A 20,672-nucleotide genomic window follows, 5' to 3' on the forward strand; every position below is an offset into this window, starting at 1 on the left:
AAAATATCTATCATTTGTTAAATTAACTGACAAGTATAGGTAATTTAAAATGTAAAACATGCCAAAAAGCAGCAGACACTCATATAAATCTATGTACATTTCCCTGGACACGGCAGTCCTGCTGTATATCATGTATTTCACATCATCAGAATTTATTTATTTCATCACCCAATTCTTCCTGATGTTGGAAGCACAATCCCAGGTTATGGTGATTATGTGAAGGCATCAAACATAAATCAATACATAATATTTTTAAAAATAAAACTTCTAAATATTTTTCTCAAAAGTGCCATTGGTCACTCTTGCAAAGGAAAATCATGATCATTCAGATGATCAGAGAACTAACAAGTGTATGTTCCAAGTGAGTTAAATATGAAGAATCCTGGGCTTCCCTGGTGGCGCAGTGGTTGAGAGTCCGCCTGCCGATGCAGGGGACACGGGTTCGTGCCCCGGTCCTGGAAGATCCCACATGCCACGGAGCAGCTGGGCCGGTGAGCCATGGCCACTGAGCCTGCACGTCCGGAGCCTGTGCTCCGCAACGGGAGAGGCCACGACAGTGAGAGGCCCGCGTACGGAAAAAAAAAATGTGAAGAATCCTGAGGTGTCACAGTCGAGGGTCCTGAGCTCTGAGTCCCTCCTTCGGGGGTCCCCGGGCACAGGGGAGCTTCCCAGGACGTGATCCGAGCACCCAAACTCCTGCTGCCTCGTGGGGCCACCAACAGCACGGAACCTCCGGATCACGGACCAGGGCGGGCGGGAAGCCAGGGTCCAGCGTGTACAGAGCACGAGGCCTTGGCTGGAGTCCTGTCCGTCTGACGCCCCGGGGAGGCCGGGGCGGGGAGGGGCCGGGCCATCGGGCCAGGCTCTCCGTCTCCTGCTTGGTGGCAGGACTCCTGGACACCTGGCTTCATTCCTCCCACGTCCCCTCTGCCTGCTGGACCCTCAGACGTCTGCCACCCCGAGGGACAGGCTGCTCCCTCCCACATGGTCACTGCCCCTAAGACAGGCGCACAGACCCCTCCTCCACTGACCACGACACGACCACAGGAGAGCAGAGGGGGAAAGATGGGTGAGGGGGCACAAGACTCAGGGATGCCCAGGCCCCCTCCCAGGTGCAGGTCTGTGCGTCTGAGTCTAACGACACTCGTAGAAGCCCCTCGGGCCTTCACTCTCTGCCCCCCTTTCTGGGCAGGGAGCTCTCCAAGCCACCCCCAATCCTCCACCCGACACTTCACAGCCCCGCCTTCTCCCTCCTCCACGGAGGCCCTCATCCTGGCCCCCAGGTGCCCAGACACATCCGGGTCAGAGTCGCAGGTACAAACAAGGAGCCTCATTTCCGAGAACGCAGGCTGAACAGAGCGTATTGCACTGGGGAGGGTTCCCTCGTGGAAAAGCACCTCTGGCTCATAATCTGTACCTATATGCAAATTAAATTTAATTCTACTCAATTATAGCACTCCCGCTATAGCAGGATTTTATTCTTAAACTTAACACCGTGATAATCTTGACATGCAGGAGGCTGTAGAGAGGAAAGAGCACCCCCCCTCCCAGCAGCAGAGACACTGGGAGGAAACCTCCGACCCCTCCTCACGGGCACGGGGGCTCCAGGCGGGCGGTGCCATGTCGGTGGGAAGCCTGAGCCCTGCGCCCTCGAGGCGGAGACCACACAGTGGACTCTCCTTCTCGGGCTGGGGCAGGTCTGTAACCGTCCAGGCACAGCGGGGATGGAAGGTCCAGATCCGGGAGGTGGTAGGAGACCCCCGGCTCAACCTGAGGTCCGGCCACTTTCTCCGACTGTGCTCACCCCGGAAGAGCACGTGCTGCCACTTTCTAATGTAATTTCTGATCCCCATCGAGCTCCTTACGGCTGTTTTCAACCATTTGGAGCAAGCAGTGAAAGGGGGTAAGGAGCTGGCGCCCCTAACTTTCATCGTATCGACTCAACCGCTGGAGACTCACTGCGCATGGGATTCCACGTTGGCGCTGAGACAACCGTACGTTAGAGCATTTATGTCCATATTAGAGACGGACAGCGGCGCTGTGCCCTTTGCCTGCCTGTCGGGGCAAAACGTTTTCACTCTAATTGAAACAAATATTAGGTCTGTTACTCATAAAAGTCCATTTCATTTTCCGTAACGTGAAGACACTTACAAGCACGTGCAAAGCCGTGGGCTGGGCGCCCTCAGGCCCGGGTCAGCCCTGGTCCGCCCTGTTCCAACACGCTGGGTCTGCGCACGCGTCTTGGGCCCAGCGCTGCTGGAGGCGGGGCTCCGGGGCGGGGCCGAGCGCCTGGGCGGGGCGGGCGCGGGGGCAGCCTGGATGCAGGGGGCACCTGTGGTCCTGGGACGATGGGTGAGGAGAGCAGAGAGCCGGCGGGATGGAGGCTGCTGGCCAGAGTCCATCACTGACCCCATCACCAGCCGCCCCCTTTAGGGAGAGCTCATGGTTCCGGGCGGCAGCGAACTGGCGGGGGGGGGGGGGGGGGGGGCGGGGTCAGAGGGACAGGCCTGTGAGGAGCAGGCCCACATCCTGGGCGTGACCTGGACAAGGCACAGAGGCGTTAGGACTGTAAGTGACAGCGGAGGCGGAGGCTGCCTGTGACGAGCAGGTGGCTCCCCTAGTGGAGGATGGGGGCCTGCGACCCACCTTCAAACTGTGGCCCTTCTGCTCGTCTCTACTCGGGGCCATAGGTGAAAACCAAGACTGCCCTGAGCAAACCTCATTTGTTTACGTTTGTTTGCACAGGTATTTGACATGCTGGTTCCTACCCAAGGCTGGCCTCTCCTCCCAACGCCCCACGTGGGGGCTGATCCGACTCCTGGCTCCCAGTCTCTGCCGCCTGCATCCCCCAGTTAAGCACCCTGGGTCCCCGGACCGCTCTCCCTGCGGTGGACCTGGCCGCGCCTGCCCTGCGTCCCGAGCAAGCTCTCCACGGTGTCCTCCAGCCTCACACACCCGTTCAGTGACACACCTGGGCCCACCCGCTGCTGGCCGTGGCCGGACATTCCCGCCAGGACGTCAGCGTAAAACCCCACGGATCCCGCACAGGCAGGAGTCCCAGGGGACAGAGATACAAGCAGTGAGGGCTCCTGGCATGTGCTCATTCCTTCATTCAGCAAACATCCGCCAGCAGCTCCTGTGCTCCAGTCCCCACACGCTGGGTTTCTGCTGATCAACAGGCAGGCCCGGTCGTGAGGAGACCACGGGCCGGCTGCCCCGCAGGGCACAGCCAAGGGGCCTAATGCAGGGCCCCTGACGCCAGGAGTGGAGGCCAAGAAGAGCCTCCCAGAGGAGGTAACACCTGTCTAGATAATAACAATCGCCTGAGAGTAAGTCAGGAGGAGGAGCAGAAAAGACAGTGTGTCAGATGCACCTGGGACGGGTGCAGGGCCAGCCTGGCGGGCTCCACGCAGGGCCCAGCGCTCACGGCCCGCTCCGCTGACCCCAGCCCCTCTCTTTTCCTGATCAGCCCACCCTTGGCTTACCCGTGTCCTCCTCTGCGCTCACACCCGTCTCCGCAGCACTCCTGCCGCCCCTGCTCTCAAGGACCTCAGGCCCGACAGCATCGAGAGGGTTCTCTGAAGCCTCATTCAGGAGACCAGGCGTGGAAAGGCAGCAGCACACGTGCACAGGCAGAATCACTCCAGCAGCGCTGGTCCAGTGTAAGGACTCAGAGGTGCTCGGAGACCAGAGTTTACCCCTTAGAGAAAGTCCTGAAAATCACCCCACAGCCCTGTAAGGCCGCTCCTGGCACTGTCCTTCAGCAATGGCATGAAGAGGAAATTTCACTGAAATCTGTAGGAGTGGATTTGACAAGCAGGATCTCCAACGAGTGAACTCATTTACAATAGAAGTATTAATGGCTCACTAGCATAGACTCTACTCTGAGCATCACGGGGACAGAACTGCATGAGTGACAGGTCCTGCTCTCGGCAAAGCTGCAGACGACTGCTGGAAGGGCCCCACAGAGCTAAAATACAAGCACCGAGGGCCAGGACTTCAGAGGACGTGTTCTGGGACTCGGGTCACCGCATGGGTCACCCAGCCCCAGTCAGTGGAACGACCTCCTACCCCAGGCACTGGGCACACGCAGGAGAGGAAGACAAGGATGCTGCCTTCAAGGAAGACTGACGCCGGGGGAGGGGGGAGACTTAAGAAATAGGAGCATCAGGGAAGCGTGTCGGGGGAGCCTGAGAAGGAGCAACTAGAGAGAAGCAGCATTCAGAGCTCAGGAGGTCTCACCAAGTGAATGGGAACTAGTCAACACTGGGAAGAGGGTAAAAGGCAAAGGACTCATCAAAGGCCGGCCACAGCAGGCAGGGGACTGGCGATCAGTGAGCGCGAGCCGGTCCGGGTACGGGAGTTGGTTGCACTTGCCCTGATTTACCGTGTCTGTGCCAGAATTCCACTGAGCTTTGCTCTGTAAGGTTTTGCTGACACGTGGAGCTCAAGGTTGAAGTCAAGAGAGAAGGTCACCATCCCATCGGCCCATGTTGCTTGTAGCTGTTGCCATGTCATAGGTGTGTGTTCATGGCCCCATCTGCTGCTGACAGTGAGTCATTCTTGCAAATAAAATAAATATCAATACACTTACACGCATGATATACATTATACAAATCCTATGAGTGGTGTTACAAAAAATAACACATTTGGGAAGCAAAACAAATGCTTTAGTTGGCAGTTTCTTCACATGATTCTGGTAGTGCTGTTAACCTTGCTGGGAGATACGACTGTTACCTTATTCAAATACTTTCTACTAATGTTCACCCATGTTTATTCAGTGTTTGGATATCCACCATAGACTGTAGTTCTCTGTAATACCACTAAACGTAATATTTATTAATTATTAAATAAATTTGTTTCCTATATCCATAAAAAAAAACAGACATAGGAGCATTAACACTGCATTCGATAGAGGTCCACTCAAGGTCACTGCCAGCGAAGGGGATGCAGGCATCTCTCCGGGAAGAGCTGCCCGGCTGTAGCCACAGGGCACAGCTGAAGGCTGGGCCGCAAACACAGGGAAGCACATTCCAGGAGCGGAGGCACAGCCCGGAAGCCGAGCTCGGGCAGGGAAGGGCCCTTCAGCGGACTGAGAAAGGTCGCAGCCCGGGGGTGGGGAGGCAGGGGAGACTCAGGGCCTTGGAATCCAGCAAGAAGGCTGCGCTTGAGCCCAGGAGAGACTCAGGGGCACTGACCACCTCACTGCCCGCCCGGCGGGGCCCCTGGGCAGCTCTTCTCCCCAAGCAGCCCACGTGCAAGAAGGAGAAGCACGCGCTGGACCAGCATCTCCACAGAATCACCTCGAGGTCCTGGGGCTCCGGAGGCTGCGGGAAAGCCCGACACGCTTCCGCGGCGCTTAGGGGGAAACAGACAGCGGCGTTAAAGGTGAGCATCTGCTTCTCTGTGCGCGAACACGTCGTAACACTCGTGGACGAACCGTTCCCCTGCTGGGCCAAGTCGCACCCCAGACATCCAAGGACACAGCCTAGGAAACGGCATTTCTCCTGTTTTCGTTCCGAGCGTCGTTTTGTTGCCAACAAACGTGACATTTGCCCTCTCTTCTTGTCTGAGCCCGTCCTCTCGAGATGCAAATGTACATGATCAGAGTGTGAGAGAGAAAGGAGGAAGCCAGGTGGGGATTCTTACGTTTTCCATGTGGGTACGGGAACCCACCTTTACATAAGGAAGACTGTTATCTTTAAACAGACTCCTGGAGTGCCATAGTGTGTGTGTGCGTGTGTGTGTGTATGCGCGCGTGCAAGTCTCTGTGTTCGCATGCGTGCATAGGTGTACTTGTGTGTATACACCTGTGTGTGTTGGTCTTTATGGAGCCAGCTCCTGTAATGTGGCAAAAAGCCTCCCGACCAACTTTGTAATAAGCTGCCCTGGCTCAGAAGCGCTGAATTCTTCTTCAGAGTTAGGTCCTAACGCCACTGAGGTAATAGGCTCAGCAGCTCACAGCTTTAACCCTTATCTTTCTAACCCCCCAGGCCCTGGTCTCTCAGCCTCTGAGATGAGGAACATGGTCCAGAAGAGCAGCTCGCAAACTGTCGCATCTTAAGCCCCCCATGGCTTTTGTCCCTCCCTCAGATGAGTTTCTATATTCTTTACAAAACTCAAAACCATCCCAAACATCAGACACAACTGAACATACAGATAACATTATCTGGGAAGCACATCAAAAAGAAAAAAAAAAAATTTTTTTTTTTAAACTGTGGGCCACATCGACTAATTAAGGCTACAGCTGCCCAAGGACATTCCCTGAAAATAAATATCTTTGACAAGCCCTGGAGATTGATTTTTAAAAAATAAAGGCCCGTTGGCTTCTCAACAGGCCACCCCCTTTGACATCATGCTGAGTCACCCCATCCTGGGTTCTCTTGCTGGGGCGGACACAGCAGCATCACTGGTCTGAGAAAACATCACCGCACTGGAGAAGGCACCGGTATGCTGGGACAGCCTGCAGCATGGCTTCCAGGGACCCCAGCGAAGTTTCATTCTTTTACATGCAATTCAATATTTCTACAGCATGTTGTTCTAAATTTACTCTCCTCAGAGGAAGAATGAAACTTTCTAAAAAAATGTTTAACTTTTCGTTCGGCTGTGGTGTTGACGTGACCGCACAACGATCCCGCTTAGTTCAACACACCTGAGGGCTTAGCAGGGCCACCTCCCTCGGCAAACGTGAATGTTCCTTCATTGGATTATTGTGTCTTGGTTGTCAGAGTCCAGCCAGTCCTTAAAGAATGCAATTCTCATGTGTTAATTCGGAAACTTCAGCGTGGTGGAGCTGTGTGTACCTATCAGGACACAAGCAAGCTCAGTGACTAAATGCACGTATGGACAGGGCGCTGGGATGCTTGAGGTGATGAAAACTGGTTTCTTTACAGTTACGGCAGTTAACTGTGGATGAAGACAGTAGGAAGCCATTTGGCGCTTTTGAAGGTCAGGTGGAATTATACAAAATCCTCTAGGGAAGCCAGATACAAGAGCAAAGGATTACTCCAAACAACATCAAGTTAATTTTTCAACTATAAAAAATATAGCTGAATGGGAAAATAATTGGGGGTGGGAAATAGTTATTAGCAAATTGTTTTAGCCCCATAGAAAGATGAGCTTATGTGTAATTTTTGTTTCTGGCCAGAAGAAAACCATAATGATGTGTAGGGCCAATTATTAATCACCATCAGGTAATGTTATATATAGACTTTGAGTAAATTGTAGGATTTTAATGACGGCGTTTTAGTTGTGCCCCAAGGGTTGTGGGCCTGGAAGGAAGAGTCAGATCTGATGGTCCCTGTGCGGCCACCACTGGCCACTGCCGGCCTTGCTCAGCAGAGCCGCCCCAGGCCCTGGTCTCTCAGCCTGTGAGATGAGGAACGTGGTCCAGAAGGAGGCTCACAAACCCTTGCATCTTAAGGACTGCCTGGCGGCCCATCGCAGGCTGTGACGGGGCAGGTACGAGGCAGCTTAGGATCCTGCGTTGCCAACCAGCTCCCAGGTGAAGCTGCAGGGCCACCACCTCACATGCGGGCAGAGGGCCTCTGGGGGTGGGGTGCATGTCCCCCACCCCTCTCTGGGGACTTGCTGCAAAGGCTTCAGACACAAGGAGAGAACAGAGCCAGGTACTGCCTTCTGTTTCTGACCCCCGTTGCCCCTGCAGCTCACTGGCCTTAGTGCTACGATAGATTTAGGGACTGAGGAACAGCCTAAAAGCAGCACTCACTTCCACAGGGGGCTGGGCTTGAACGGGATGTAACACAGGTGGTGATGCTTGCTGCTGAATGAGGCCCGACCAGCAAGCGTGGAGGTGACAAAGGGCCAGAGGGTTCCTTGGGACAAAAACAGTGGATTCAGGTCTGCGGCGACCAAGCTTCTCTTCTCTGTATAACTGTAGGCACTGAAGCAGAGGCAGGAGAAATGAATTCTGCCCAAATTTGCTCTAGATCCCTGACCTCTGCCATCCGGGAACTTGTGGTAAATCTTTAGGATATTAATGGACCTTTCTACTTTTTTAGGAGTTTTGTTGTCGTTCTTCTTATTATTTTAATTTTAAGCTAACGTTTTTGCCTAGATGTCTGTGGTGGTTGTTTTATCCCTAATACGCTTCATGTCTTAAACCCAAATTAATATGCATATTAAATGCATAGCTTAAGTTTATTTTACTGTAGAATCCTTACCATACCCCCAAAAGGTATCACTGTTATCCTTGTTTTATACACAAATAAAGGGAGTTTCAGAAAGTTTAAAGGATTTGCCTTGATTCAGAAAGTTAGTGAAGAGTAGAACCAAAACTCACATCCAAGTCAGGCTAGTCTGACCCTAAACCCACAAGAGGGGGATTTTCTGTTTTAGACTTTTTGTATCTTCCTCATTCAAGAAGGCCATGATCAAAGAATAGTGAAAACAGGAGAAAGAGTGGAAGCAAGTAATCACTAAAATAGAATGAAACTGGGCACCAAGCCTTGCGAACTTAAAAACTGGGGTGTTGACTACACCCAGTCAGTTCACAGCCCACTGGTTTCCAGTCTTGGGGTCATGGTGTAAATCCACTCCATGGAGAACTGGAAACATCAGGTGAAAGCCAGGACTGGTGAATAACAGGGCTTGCCAGGACCAACTCCAGCTCAAATGAAAATTCAGAGCCGAGTGTCAAGTCAAACACAGTTTAGGATCAGAAACAATGAGGCTCTGAAAGCCATCATTCAAATTCCAAGGCACCAGTAGTTCTTTGTGCCAACAGACACATGCTTCACGATCCAAGGAAATCCTTCCAGGTTATTAAAAAGGAGTGGATTCAAGGTGCAGCCGTGTGGCAACTGGACTAACAGAGAATAAGTCAGGCTACCTGGCAGATGAGTGGGGGTTCACTTTCAATCTCCCTGTGGGACTCAGAGACCACAGACCATTGGAATCGTACTGTCACACAGAGAGGATGGGCTGGGACACAGCTGCACACGCCCCCCATTCTAAGGCAGCAGATGACCCCCGGAGCATGACAGCCAACAACGCTGGGCCTTCCAAGAGCAGGTTTTCCCTGACCTACTGTTCGGGGTGGGCGGCCAGTGCTTGGACATAGATCAACCACAGAGTCGGGTTGAATCTAAGGAGGGAAGAAGCCCGGCCCTGTCCAGGGGGCAGTTACCCTTGAAAGCACAGTTTTCTGTATGATGTGAATGGCCTCAGATTTTGATCTGCATATCAAATAGCAGAACCCTCAGCTGCCAGAGCAGGGGAACAGAAAAAATGGTTACCTACCTAGTCTTGGGGCACATGAATAGAATAAGACGTTTTTACTTTTGAAAAAATAATTTACTTTGGAGAAATTTAGAATGAATTCAAATCGTATTTGAATGCCCAATAACGAGGCAAGTAGCAACAAGAGACTGGGCATGAACCATGCCCTGGGGAAGCCAGATTCAGAGCATAAAGAAGGTTGAGCTCAAGGAGGACTGCTTACCCTGTTTCAGTGCAATTCCTGCCTGATTCTGTTTTATAGTTACTGCAGGGGGAAATGAAGCAAAGTCAGTGTTTTATTACCTTGGATGGATCAGTGAGACCTTTGCCAGTATCCAGCCAATGCAATCAGTCCCTTCCGATATTTCTCAAAATGTGATAATGGTTTAAGGACGTCAGGAAGTCAACCAGCTCTTCCTTGGTCTCCTCATCTTTTCTTGATCTGCTATTCTCTCCAGGAGTTGCATTAATAAAAGTTTCAAAAATGTGCTGAAACAAAGTGCTCAAGGAGTGTGTCTTCTGAGAGCTGTTGAGGAGAAGCTCTTGACTCAAGAGCTAGTCTACTTAACACGCTCTGGACTGCTTCTCTGAGTTGTTGGTGAGTCACATCCTGAATCAAAGAAGTGCTGAAAGGCAAAGCTTTACTCAGATCCCCTCTGTTGTCACTTTTCAACCCACTGGAGGCCTTTACAACTGCTGTTATGGTTTTCAAAAGGTCATCTGGGTGTGGAGCCAATGCCAGCAACAGACTAAGAACATCCTTGTCCTTCCCTAACTTATGCCAAAGCACTTCTGAGGTGAGGTCGATCACCTTTCTCAAGTAAGTCCCTAGTTCCATGCTGTTTCGTGATGGTATTTCATGCAAAAACAGGATCACTTCACGAGTTCTTTCCCCTTTTGTATCTTGAGGCAAATTATGAGTGGAAATTGGATTAGAATATAAAAAGTCTTTGTGATTGATGATGTTATTTATAAGAACTAAGCAATCCAGGATTTCTTCCCATAAGTTGACAGAATCCACAGAAAATATTTGGGTCCCGTTATTAAATGCTACCATGAGACGTTCCATGTCTCCCAAATTGATTTTCACAGAAGTTAAAAATTCAGCTATTTCTTCCCTAATATCATAAATATCTTTGGACTGGTTCACATATGTGAATATGCTAGATGACATATTGAAAATATCAGTCTTGGGAAACAGCAGGTTTGATTCCAATCATCCCAAAGGCCAAGTCAAGAAATGGAGTCAACAAGTCATCTATATTTTCAAATATTAAACGATCTGCTTTTTTCAAAGTAATCATTTCATTGGCAACATCTCGAACACTTTGTTGCAAAATGGAATAAAGGGTGTCCAAGAATTTCATGGTGTCGTTGGCTGTGAAGACGAAAGGCATTTCAAACGTGGCAGCCACCTCTCTTGAAGTTTTCTCGGCCAGCTTAAGAAGGTCCACGGTGGAGGTGATGGAGGTGGCGAGACCTCTCATTTCAGCTCCATCATCCACCAGCATGGTCAGAGTTCTAGACATTTCTGAGAGGGGGTCCAGGGCACAACTCTCTCCACCCACTCTTGCCCTTGAGATAACACCAAGTAAGCACTTGGTAATTTCTAACGTTGCTCTGTTTCTTAGGGGGGAGGAAGTATTTATAAAGGAAAGCAAATCGGTTAGATTAGTGAGTATAACTTCTTGGAGGGCAGGGTACAGGGCACGTAAGTCCTTAATAGGAGAGTTTAAAAGAGTGTCCATGAGACGTGCTATCTCTATTGACGCATCTCTCATGAGGTGAAGAGCAGACCTGAGATCTTGATTGAGTTTGAAAAGGTCCTCAGAACTGTTCATATGGGAAAGCAACTGATTCACCACCGTAGGAAACTCTGGATTATTCTCAGTCTCATTTTTCATTGAGGTTTCCCTTAGAAGAGTGTGGAATAAATCTCCCATTAACTTCAGTCCTCGAGGATTATCAAAATAAAATTCTCCACCGTCTAACATAAATGAGCTTTTGATTAGGTGATACACAGCTTCCTTTAAAGATGAAAAAATGTTCTCCAATCTGTCCTCTTTCATGGAGATAAGAAAATGATCCAGTTTCAAATTTTCTAGAATTTTATCCTTTGGGACAAAACTGTAAATATATATATTTTTTAATTTCACAGTTAGTAATGAAAAGATTGAAAACATACACAGTTGACCCTTGAACAACCCGAAGGTTATGGGAACTGACTTTCCTTTGCAGCCAGCCTCCGTGTCTGGCGGATTCACCCAACTGTGGATCGGGTAGTACTGTAGTACCTATTTATTGAAAAAGCCACTTATAACTGGGCCCCTGTGGTTGTTCAAGGGTGAACTGTAGTGATTTTTTTTTTTGCTTTGCTTTACAGTAACATCATGGGAGGATAATACTGACTGAAGTACTGAAATGCTAAAATACATCCCAGATGAAAATTAATGTTTTGTTGCCAAATAATGAAAAGATTGGATGGATTTCATGTATAAATCCATTGCAATGCCTCAAACCTAACAACTTAAAAAGCCATGCACTTTGCTTTTAGAAAGGAAAGGAACGTGAAATGACCGTACAATGCTTCTCAGTATAAGAGGTAATGGCCTTCTGAATGTTCCAAGACCTAGCGAGCCACTCAGTGTGGCAGGGACTCTGTGACTTGTCAACTCGGTTGGGCCGAGCCCCAGATTCAAGCCCCAGAGCCCCTTTCTTGTGTGTTTCTGGTCTGGTGGGCTTCACAGGTGATTTGCTCATGACAGTGCATGACAGCCACTTTGTAGCATCATAAACACTAACCTAGGTGCTGCTGGAGGCTGGAGGGGATTCATCAGATGTGACTGAAGACCCCAGACAGCCAGCTTTAAATCAAGAAGAAGGGATGCTGCCCCAGGGAAGCCTGACCTCACCAGTTGCAAGGTCTTGGAGAGGGTTAGGACCTCCCGGACCCAGTGAGCCCACCCTCATGCGCAGCTGGATACATCCTTCCCCATCGCTCCAACCCCACCCCCCAACAGCCCCCTGTGGATGGGAACCTGCAGCTCCTGCCTGTGGGATTCCAGCTTGTTTCCTAACAGCCTGCCCTGTTGACTCTGGATTCCCTCAGCCAGCCCCAAAACTGCGGAAGCCAATTCAATCCCTGTATGAAGTCTTTGCTCTGGTTCTGCTTCTGAGGTTGAGACCTGACTGATACGGACATCACAGAATAAGGTAGAATCTCCCTCCAGCCTTTTCACTGGCAAGCTTCAAAAGGGATGAAAAAATAATGTATGAAAGAACATAATGTGACTATGAGTTTTAAAATTTTGGAGTTTTAGCAATTCCAAGTATAAACATCAGTAGATTTATTGGAATGAAAATACTTAAGCCCTTCATTTGTGATTAGACAGTTAATGCATTAATTCAAAATATGACCATCACATATATCCATATACATATATAATAACAATTTTTCAGTTCCATATAAAATAGAATTTTATAATTATTTTCATAATCCAAAACTGTAATAAAGCATAATAAGTGATTAATTGCCAGGGGCTAGGCTTATATACATATATTTACTAGTTAGATGACAATCGTCTAAGTTATTTTACCTTGATTTTTATAAAACGTTCATTAAGACAAAATTCAGTTCAAAGATCATTCAAAGGTGTTGGTACAAGTGTTGTCATTGACACTTATAAACTCCGGGAAATAAACTGGATTGTAACGTGTAACTACAAGCACTATACGAAGCAAAAGTAAACTCACCTCATCTCTGCAATAACATCTTCGTGGAAGTCTTTCAGCAGAAGATATATTTTGTCCCCAGAATTTTCCTTTAGTAAAAAGGGGAAGATTGTTTTCAAAAGCTGTTCCAAGAAATCCACTATGCTTCTTGGAGGGAGAATGATTCTCTCACCATTTTCTGACTGTGTATGGTTCAAAGCGAGGTTAATGAAATTCATTATTTGAAGGTTGGTATCACTTAAATTCAAGGCTGCTTCTTGAGCACTCTCAGCTAAGTTGTTGATTGAATTAATTAGGAAGCTTTCAAAAAGCAGCTGAACAACTGAGAAATTAGTTAGCTGTTCTTGGTTTAGCAGATGAAGAAGTAAGGCAACATGAAAATTATCTTCTCTGGAAACATTTTTGAGATTACCCAAAATGGTAGCAACATCTTTAGTCAACAAAGCTATATCATCAGTTGAACTCTTGTTAGCTGTAAGAAGAAATAATGTTTGTATCATTTTGGAGTAATCTTCATTTGCATTTTTATGACCAATAAAAAATCTTCAATGATTTCTAATGTCTTCAAGGATGATGAATCCAGGCTTTCGAAAAAATGGGCAAGTGGCAAAGTTAGGTTTTGAAGAGCCACTGAATTAGTAATTTTCATTTCTTTGTTAATTTCAGAAAACAGGGGTCTGATACTAACGTTATGGGTTATCTTTCATGATTTGTTCAAACTCAAGCCATAGTTCTTCAAAGTTGTAAGTTGTTTCACTTTTTTTTTAATAAAACGTGATAGTGCTTCTAAACTACCACCCGTAAGGTTTTCATTCAGAAATGTCATGAATGGAGAGACTACAGAATTAGCACTATTTTCTAGGCTCTCATCCCTAGAAAGCAAGTTTATTATCCTTTCCAAATGTAAGGAAATATTTCTAACAGATGATTCTGTTCCTTCATCAACGTTAAGGATCTTGTTTAAACTAGCTAGTTTATCAAGGAGGTTTTCATCTGATGTGGCTTTTGTAAAGTTGCCTTTTTTTAAATTTTTCTATGATTTGCAAAGCAATTTGCTTTATGGAACCGCTGGGACAAAGTTCAGAGATGCTGCTATTGCTTTAATTTCCAGAAAATGGGACAAATTGTAACACCTTATGCCAAAATTCTTGCACAGTTTTCACAAGGGAAGTTTTAATATGGAAGATTTTGGAGAGCTCTAGAAGAATGGAATTCCAGTCCCTTAACTCATGAATTACACAGGCTACTTTCCTAGTTATTTCCACCTGTGATCTTTCAGTCCAACATTGTGAGTCTTCACCTGGGGAAGACAGGTGGAGGTGGTCAAGGATACTGACCACTTTGCTGTAAAAGGAAGGAGACGTGAGCTTGTAGGCATCACAGGCTGCTGACCTTGGATTCTGCTTAAATTTAGAAGTTGTGTGATTCCAGCAGCAAAACACAGGAAGACAAGTTAAAGCCTCTGAAAGGATGCCTGCTTGGTCTGATATTTATTCAATTGTGTCCAAAAGAGTTTTAATCATAATAGCGAAGTCTTCCTTGGTGACGTCTGAAAGGCTTATGCCATGCAGGAGTGTGAAGTTACAGAGGTCCTTGAGGGTATCCATGATGTTTTTGTCACCCATGCCCCGCAGGAGCCTCATGGCATGAGAGAGCACTTAGTACACGTCGACGGAGGCATCTGTGTCCTCTTTAGGGAGCAGGTGTGAGAACCTCAGCAGGTGGTTAACACTCCAAGAATGTGAGCTGTCAACAAGTTTTTCCATCAAGTAAACAAGGAAGCTGACCCCCAAACTGCCAGTACCTAACCTATTGACATTCTTAAAGAAATCTCACACTGGTCAGAAAGGCCATCATCAAAAAGTCTACAAACAGAAAATGCTGGAGAGGGTGTGGAGAAAAGGGAACCCTCTTGCACTGTTGGTGGCAATGTAAGTTGATAGAGCCACTATGGAGAACAATATGGAGGTTCTTTAAAAATCTAAAAATAGAACTACCATAAGACCCAGCAATCCCACTACTGGGCATATACCCCGAGAAAACCATAATTCAAAAAGAGTCATGTACCACAATGTTCATTGCAGCTCTATTTACAATAGCCAGGACATGGAAACAACCTAAGTGTCCATCCACAGATGAATGGATAAAGAGGTTGTGGCACATATATACAATGGAATATTACTCAGCCATAAAAATAAATGAAATTGAGTTATTTGTAGTGAGGTGGATGGACCTAGAGTCTGTCATACAGAGTGAAGTAAGTCAGAAAGAGAAAAACAAATACCGTATGCTAACACATATATATGGAATCTAAAAAAAAAAAAAAAATTGGTCATGAAGAACCTAGGGGCAAGATGGGAATAAAGATGCAGGCCTACTAGAGAATGGACTTGAGGATATGGGGGGGGAAGGGTAAGCTGGGACAAAGTGAGAGAGTGGCATGGACATATATACACTACCAAATGTAAAATAGATAGCTAGTGGGAAGCAGCCACATAGCATAGGGAGATCAGCTCGGTGCTTTGTGACCACCTAGAGGGGTGGGATAGGGAGGGTTGGAGGGAGGGAGATGCAAGAGGGAAGAGATATGGGTACATATGTAAATGTATAACTGATTCACTTTGTTATAAAGCAGAAACTAACACCATTGTAAAGCAATTATACTCCAATAAAGATGTTAAAAAAAAAAGAAAAGAAAAGAAAAGAAATCCATCATGCTTTCACTTATCTGTTCCAGCTGGTCTACTAGCAGGTGTATGTCTGTTTTCTTGACCCTGCACAGGAGAGAAGTTACCTTGTTTAAAACTTAAAAATTACCTGGTTCTTGTGGAATATCGTGATAAACTGAGGGCGTCAGGGCGTTGAATGCCTCCCTCATGAATTCAATACTGAGACCCAAGGCTTTCATTAATCCATGAGAAATTATCTGGGGTGAATTTTGGAAATCATGAGATAAATTGAAGGCAAGGTAACTAGCTAACTGATAAAATGAACGGCCTAAGCTGTGTATACCATTTCCCTTTGGACTGGTAGCAAATATGTTTAATTTTTTTTCAGTGTTGGAAGAGGTGCTCTTTTCCAGGATGTTAGGGGAAATATCTTTCACAAGTTTTTGAGTTTCCTTCCCCAGAGCTACTAAATGCAGCCAAATACTTTGAAACTGACGAGGCATTTCATCTGACATTTCTATGGGTTTTAGAATTAATTCAGTAAAATGTTTCCAGTTGGATTGAGGCACAAAATCAAAGTCCCTTGTTAAGTTGTTGATAAGCATCCTTACTTGGTTTGTAGAATCATTTAAAAGACTTAATAAAATCTCAGACTTTGGTACCTTTCCTTTTTCAAAGATTGCATTAAGTATAACGTTTAGAAAGTCAGTCACATTTTTTAAGTAAACGTTCACACAAGTTATTTTTGACATATTCAAAGAACAATAAGGTCGCATCATTATATTCAACATCCAAGTAACAAGCTTCAAAGTAGAGTTCATTTTGTTTTCCACATCTGGAAATATTCCCTGGCAGCTTTTGGGAATTTTCACATCACTTTCCAGTGCATCCAAAATCTGAGTGAGACCAACACGAAGAGGAGTGAAAATATTCGTGTCCGGCTGAAATATTTGAGCCAGGCGTCCACAGATTTTGGCCCACATTTGCAACCATGAAATGGTACAGTGAATGGCCGTAAACTCACGGAACTCACTGCCGTTTGCTGAGAGTTTTGAAAGGATTTGTGCCCACGGGAGAATAGAGGAAGATCGCTCATGTATTGAATAATTCACGGAAGAAACGCTTTTATTATCCAGAACGAAGCATTCACTACCCAGCAGGACTTCTGCTGAGCCACTGACGAGTTGGCTCACATACTGAAATAAAGAATTACGAAAAGCGTCATCCTTGAGACCTGTCAAAGTAGCGTGGATCACTTCCACTGCAGGGCCCTCTGTAGACAACAGGGATTGGACTTGAAGCTCCAAAAAGTTAAAAATTGAAAGCAACTGTTGACAGTAAGATACTTGAGAAATTCCCCTAAGAAACCCTGTTGTCTCATATAAAAATGCAAATGTTGTGGCTTCCCTGGTGGCGCAGTGGTTGAGAGTCTGCCTGCCAATTCAGGGGACACAGGTTCAAGCCCTGGTATGGGAGGATCCCACATGCCACGGAGCAACTGGGCCCGTGAGCCCCAACTACGGAGCCTGCACATCTGGAGCCTGTGCTCCGCAACGAAAGGCCGCAACAGTGAGAGGCCCGCGCACCGCAATGAAGAGTGGCCACCGCTCTCCGCAACTGGAGAAAGCCCTGGCACAGAAACGAAGACCCAAACACAGACAAAAATTAATTAATTAATTAATTAATTAATTAATTAATTTTAAAAAAAGAACTCAAGCACCCACATACATAGATTCAACACCTGAAATCCGTTCCAATATCAGGCAAGATTGAGATTGGCTGCTTAATAACAAGCTCCCTGTCTCCTTCTCCCATTTCCTTCATAAAAAAGAAAAAAAGAAAAAAATGCAAATGATGCTTCACTGACGTTTTGGAAATTAAATTGCGTTATGATATCTAAAATGTGTTTTGAGATTTGTGTAAGGAAAGACAGCAAAGACTCTCTCCTCTGAATGCTCAAGAATTTATAAATATATTGGTAAAATGAAGAGTAAATCTAGAGAAGTAAAGCTGAATCTTTGTCCTGGAAGACATTTAGATATACATGAGTCAAAATTTTATCAATGTCTTGTTTTTGAGGTTCAGAAAGGGCTGAGAAAAGGTCGGACGCATTCCTCATAGCATAGACTGTGCCCACAGTTTCTGAGACTTGTCCCTGCCTCAGAAATCCTAATTCATAGAGACTATTTATTATCACTTCACTTAAATGAACAAAATCCATTTTCCTGGCTGGGGACTGAGGCCAATCTGAATGGAACAACTGGGAAAAGTTAAAGCTTTTACTATGAATCCTCTCATTTTATGGATCAGAAAAATTTACAAGTGTAGACAAGATTCCCAGTTTAGCTCTTTCTCCTTTTGAAGCGCCATGCGTCCACAATGCCAGGATCCTGGGATTCATTCCAAAAAGTATTAATTCCATAAATCTCAGTATATTTCTTGATTCCTTCCTTATCCAGAGACTTTCAAGAGCTTGTACCTTTTCAATCATTTCTTTGCCGAATTCCAGAAGTTTCTGAGTATCACTACCAGGTGTCTCTCTCTCTAAACTCGCTAAATTATTTATCCACAAATGACTTGTATGTAGAATCGTCTCAGGGAGAGATGAGAGGTTGTGGAATTTGGGAATACTGGATGAGCTGAAAGGATTGGGCAATAATAATTTCTCCAAAAATCCCATAAGAGATAAAAGGAAGTTCATTTGCTCATCCTCAAGGGTCTGCAACTTCTTTTCATCATTAGAAGTGCCTTTGTGAAATTTAAGACCCTACAATATTAACAGAACTGATGCAGTATCAGAAAAAATAAATTCAACTTATCAAGTTTTTAGATAATACTCGGATTTGTTTATAGTAAAACATAAATGAAATATGTACTAGGCAATATATTTTCCCAACAGGGATTCATGTGAACATTTGAAAGTGTTTTAGAAATCTACAATACAGTTGCATACATTTAGCTTAAAATCTGCTTCTTGCACTAAAAACAATGCATTTTAATTACTTTACTCAGTGAGTTTATATGGATGATCATTAAAGATAAGTTTGCTGTTTATGCCAGAGGTATCTTAGGATTCAATTCCTTATTACATCTCAGAATGTCTTAGTGACAGAGGTTGTCCAAATTGCAAGACGGTTTGAAACTGCCCCTGTATGATCTAAGGACAAGTGTTAGGATTTCTCATTCTAGAAAGCAACTGCAGTGTTCTTTAAACAAGGCTGTACTTCCCACTATCAGAAACTCATCATTTTAGATGGCGTACTTCCCCTCCGGGGGGTTATTTTTTAAATACAAAGCGTTCTCAAAAGAGCAGCTCGGCAATTAAGACAAACCCACACTTACAATAGGAGCCCTCACTTGAGGAACTGACTGACTCAGGAGCTACAAGTCCACTTCTGAAATCCTTGGGGCCCTGTGTGCTTCAGACTTTAGGAAGGGAGCCTGTGCACGTATCACACATGCATTCATGGCCCCTCCACCAGGAGCACGGGGGCAGCCCTGTATCAACCCACTAACACCTCTGCAGGAACACCTCTGAACAGGTTCAGTGGGAGGGGCCCAGACCCCTTAACACTTACATCTGCAGAATGAGCTGTGATGCTGATCTTGAGAAAAGCTTCGATTTTCAGACTTTTGCAGATTTCAGAATTGTGGATACAGGATTTTGACCTGTATTGGCTCTTAATGCTCTAAAGGGTGAATTACTTTCTAAATTTCCTTAACTCTGTAATTCTGTTGTGTAACACAGTCTGGCATAGAATACACAGAGGATGGGTCAAGTGCAAGGAATTGTTTTCCTCTCTCACAGCTGAGATCTGAGAGCAGGAAAAATACAGGCTTAATTTACTTTATTGTCATTTGTAGAACAGACAGTGGCTAATCTGAACCATGGAACAATGAAAACATTTCCTGAGAAAAAATTCTATCAGGAAAGAGAAAGCTACACTCTGAAGACTTCAATATGAACCTTACTCAAATCCAACCCTGCGTAGAAATACATGCACAACTACTATGTGAGTAATAGTGTATTGGTAGAGCAGAATGCAAATGATCTTGTTTTGCATTAGGATCTGAGAGGTCATGGGGTAGTAATAGTAGGATGAGTAAGTGCTGAAGCAGAACTAGTATTACTAGTAGTGATATTGTTACACACGTTTATATCACTTCACAATTTTTAAAGCACTTTCACCACTATACTCTTAGTTCATGCCTACAACAGCCCTTTGAGGTACACATCATCGTTTCTATTCCATGTGAAAAGAAACATTTCAGGATTTTATTTTTTAATTAGCAAATTCAAACTGCTGTTGTATGGCAGGAATTGGAATATGGGCCGGGTTTTCTCATTTAAGCTCAACTTCCTTAATATTAACTCTGTACTTATTGTCCATTCTTATTCATTCATTCATTAAGTCAACATCTAGTTACCTAGCCCCAATCATGAAAGATACTGTGCCAGCTGGTATGAGTCTACAAATATAAAATTAAACATGTCCTTCGAGCATATACAGACTAGTTTCATTGCCATCTTTCTGTGCTATTAAATAGCTGAGACTTTCAGGAAAGTGAGGTATTATAAATCCAACACGAGCAAGGGACTGATTCTCCAGAAGGTCCATCACCTTTTCTTCCTCCTGTACCCATTAATAGCTGAGCTTAAAGTCTCCCCAGGAGTGATGAATCCCAGGCCTAGACAGATGTTGTGGGGTGCTGCTTAAACTTTGGCTTGCACCAAAACCACCTGTAGAATTTTTCGTATCTACAGAAACTTGGGTACTACACACAAGCAAGATGTAGCATGTCTGGGACGAAGTTCAAGCATTTGTATTTTCAGCAAATTTCACAGATAAATTTGATCCATTCCCAAGGTTGAGAACTTTGCTCTAAGGCAAAGCTTCTGTCCTATCATATCCCAACACACCCCACATGCAATAAAATGTGCTTTTAAACTATACACAATATCGATAATTATACATAAAAATGTCCATTTCAACACACGTGTTGAAACATCTGACGATTTGTGACTATTTG

The 20,672-nt window shown here is 45.7% G+C and overlaps 1 protein-coding gene across 1 annotated transcript in view; it reads right to left on the reverse strand.

Moving 5' to 3' along the window:
- Positions 1-16,624, reverse strand: part of ABCA13 (ATP binding cassette subfamily A member 13) — a 252,433-nt gene extending 235,809 nt beyond the window's left edge. The window contains 12 exon segments of the mRNA XM_060108829.1: positions 2,237-2,463; positions 5,199-5,358; positions 9,635-9,790; positions 9,792-10,433; positions 10,435-11,367; positions 12,994-13,495; positions 13,498-13,670; positions 13,672-13,736; positions 13,739-13,999; positions 14,001-14,803; positions 14,978-14,992; positions 15,697-16,624. Coding sequence (XP_059964812.1) covers positions 2,237-2,463; positions 5,199-5,358; positions 9,635-9,790; positions 9,792-10,433; positions 10,435-11,367; positions 12,994-13,495; positions 13,498-13,670; positions 13,672-13,736; positions 13,739-13,999; positions 14,001-14,803; positions 14,978-14,992; positions 15,697-16,624 — 4,865 coding nt within the window.
- Between the last annotated feature and the right edge of the window lie 4,048 nt (positions 16,625-20,672).

Source organism: Mesoplodon densirostris, chromosome 9 (genome assembly GCF_025265405.1).
Source record: "Mesoplodon densirostris isolate mMesDen1 chromosome 9, mMesDen1 primary haplotype, whole genome shotgun sequence".
NCBI classification, from domain to species: domain Eukaryota; kingdom Metazoa; phylum Chordata; class Mammalia; order Artiodactyla; family Ziphiidae; genus Mesoplodon; species Mesoplodon densirostris.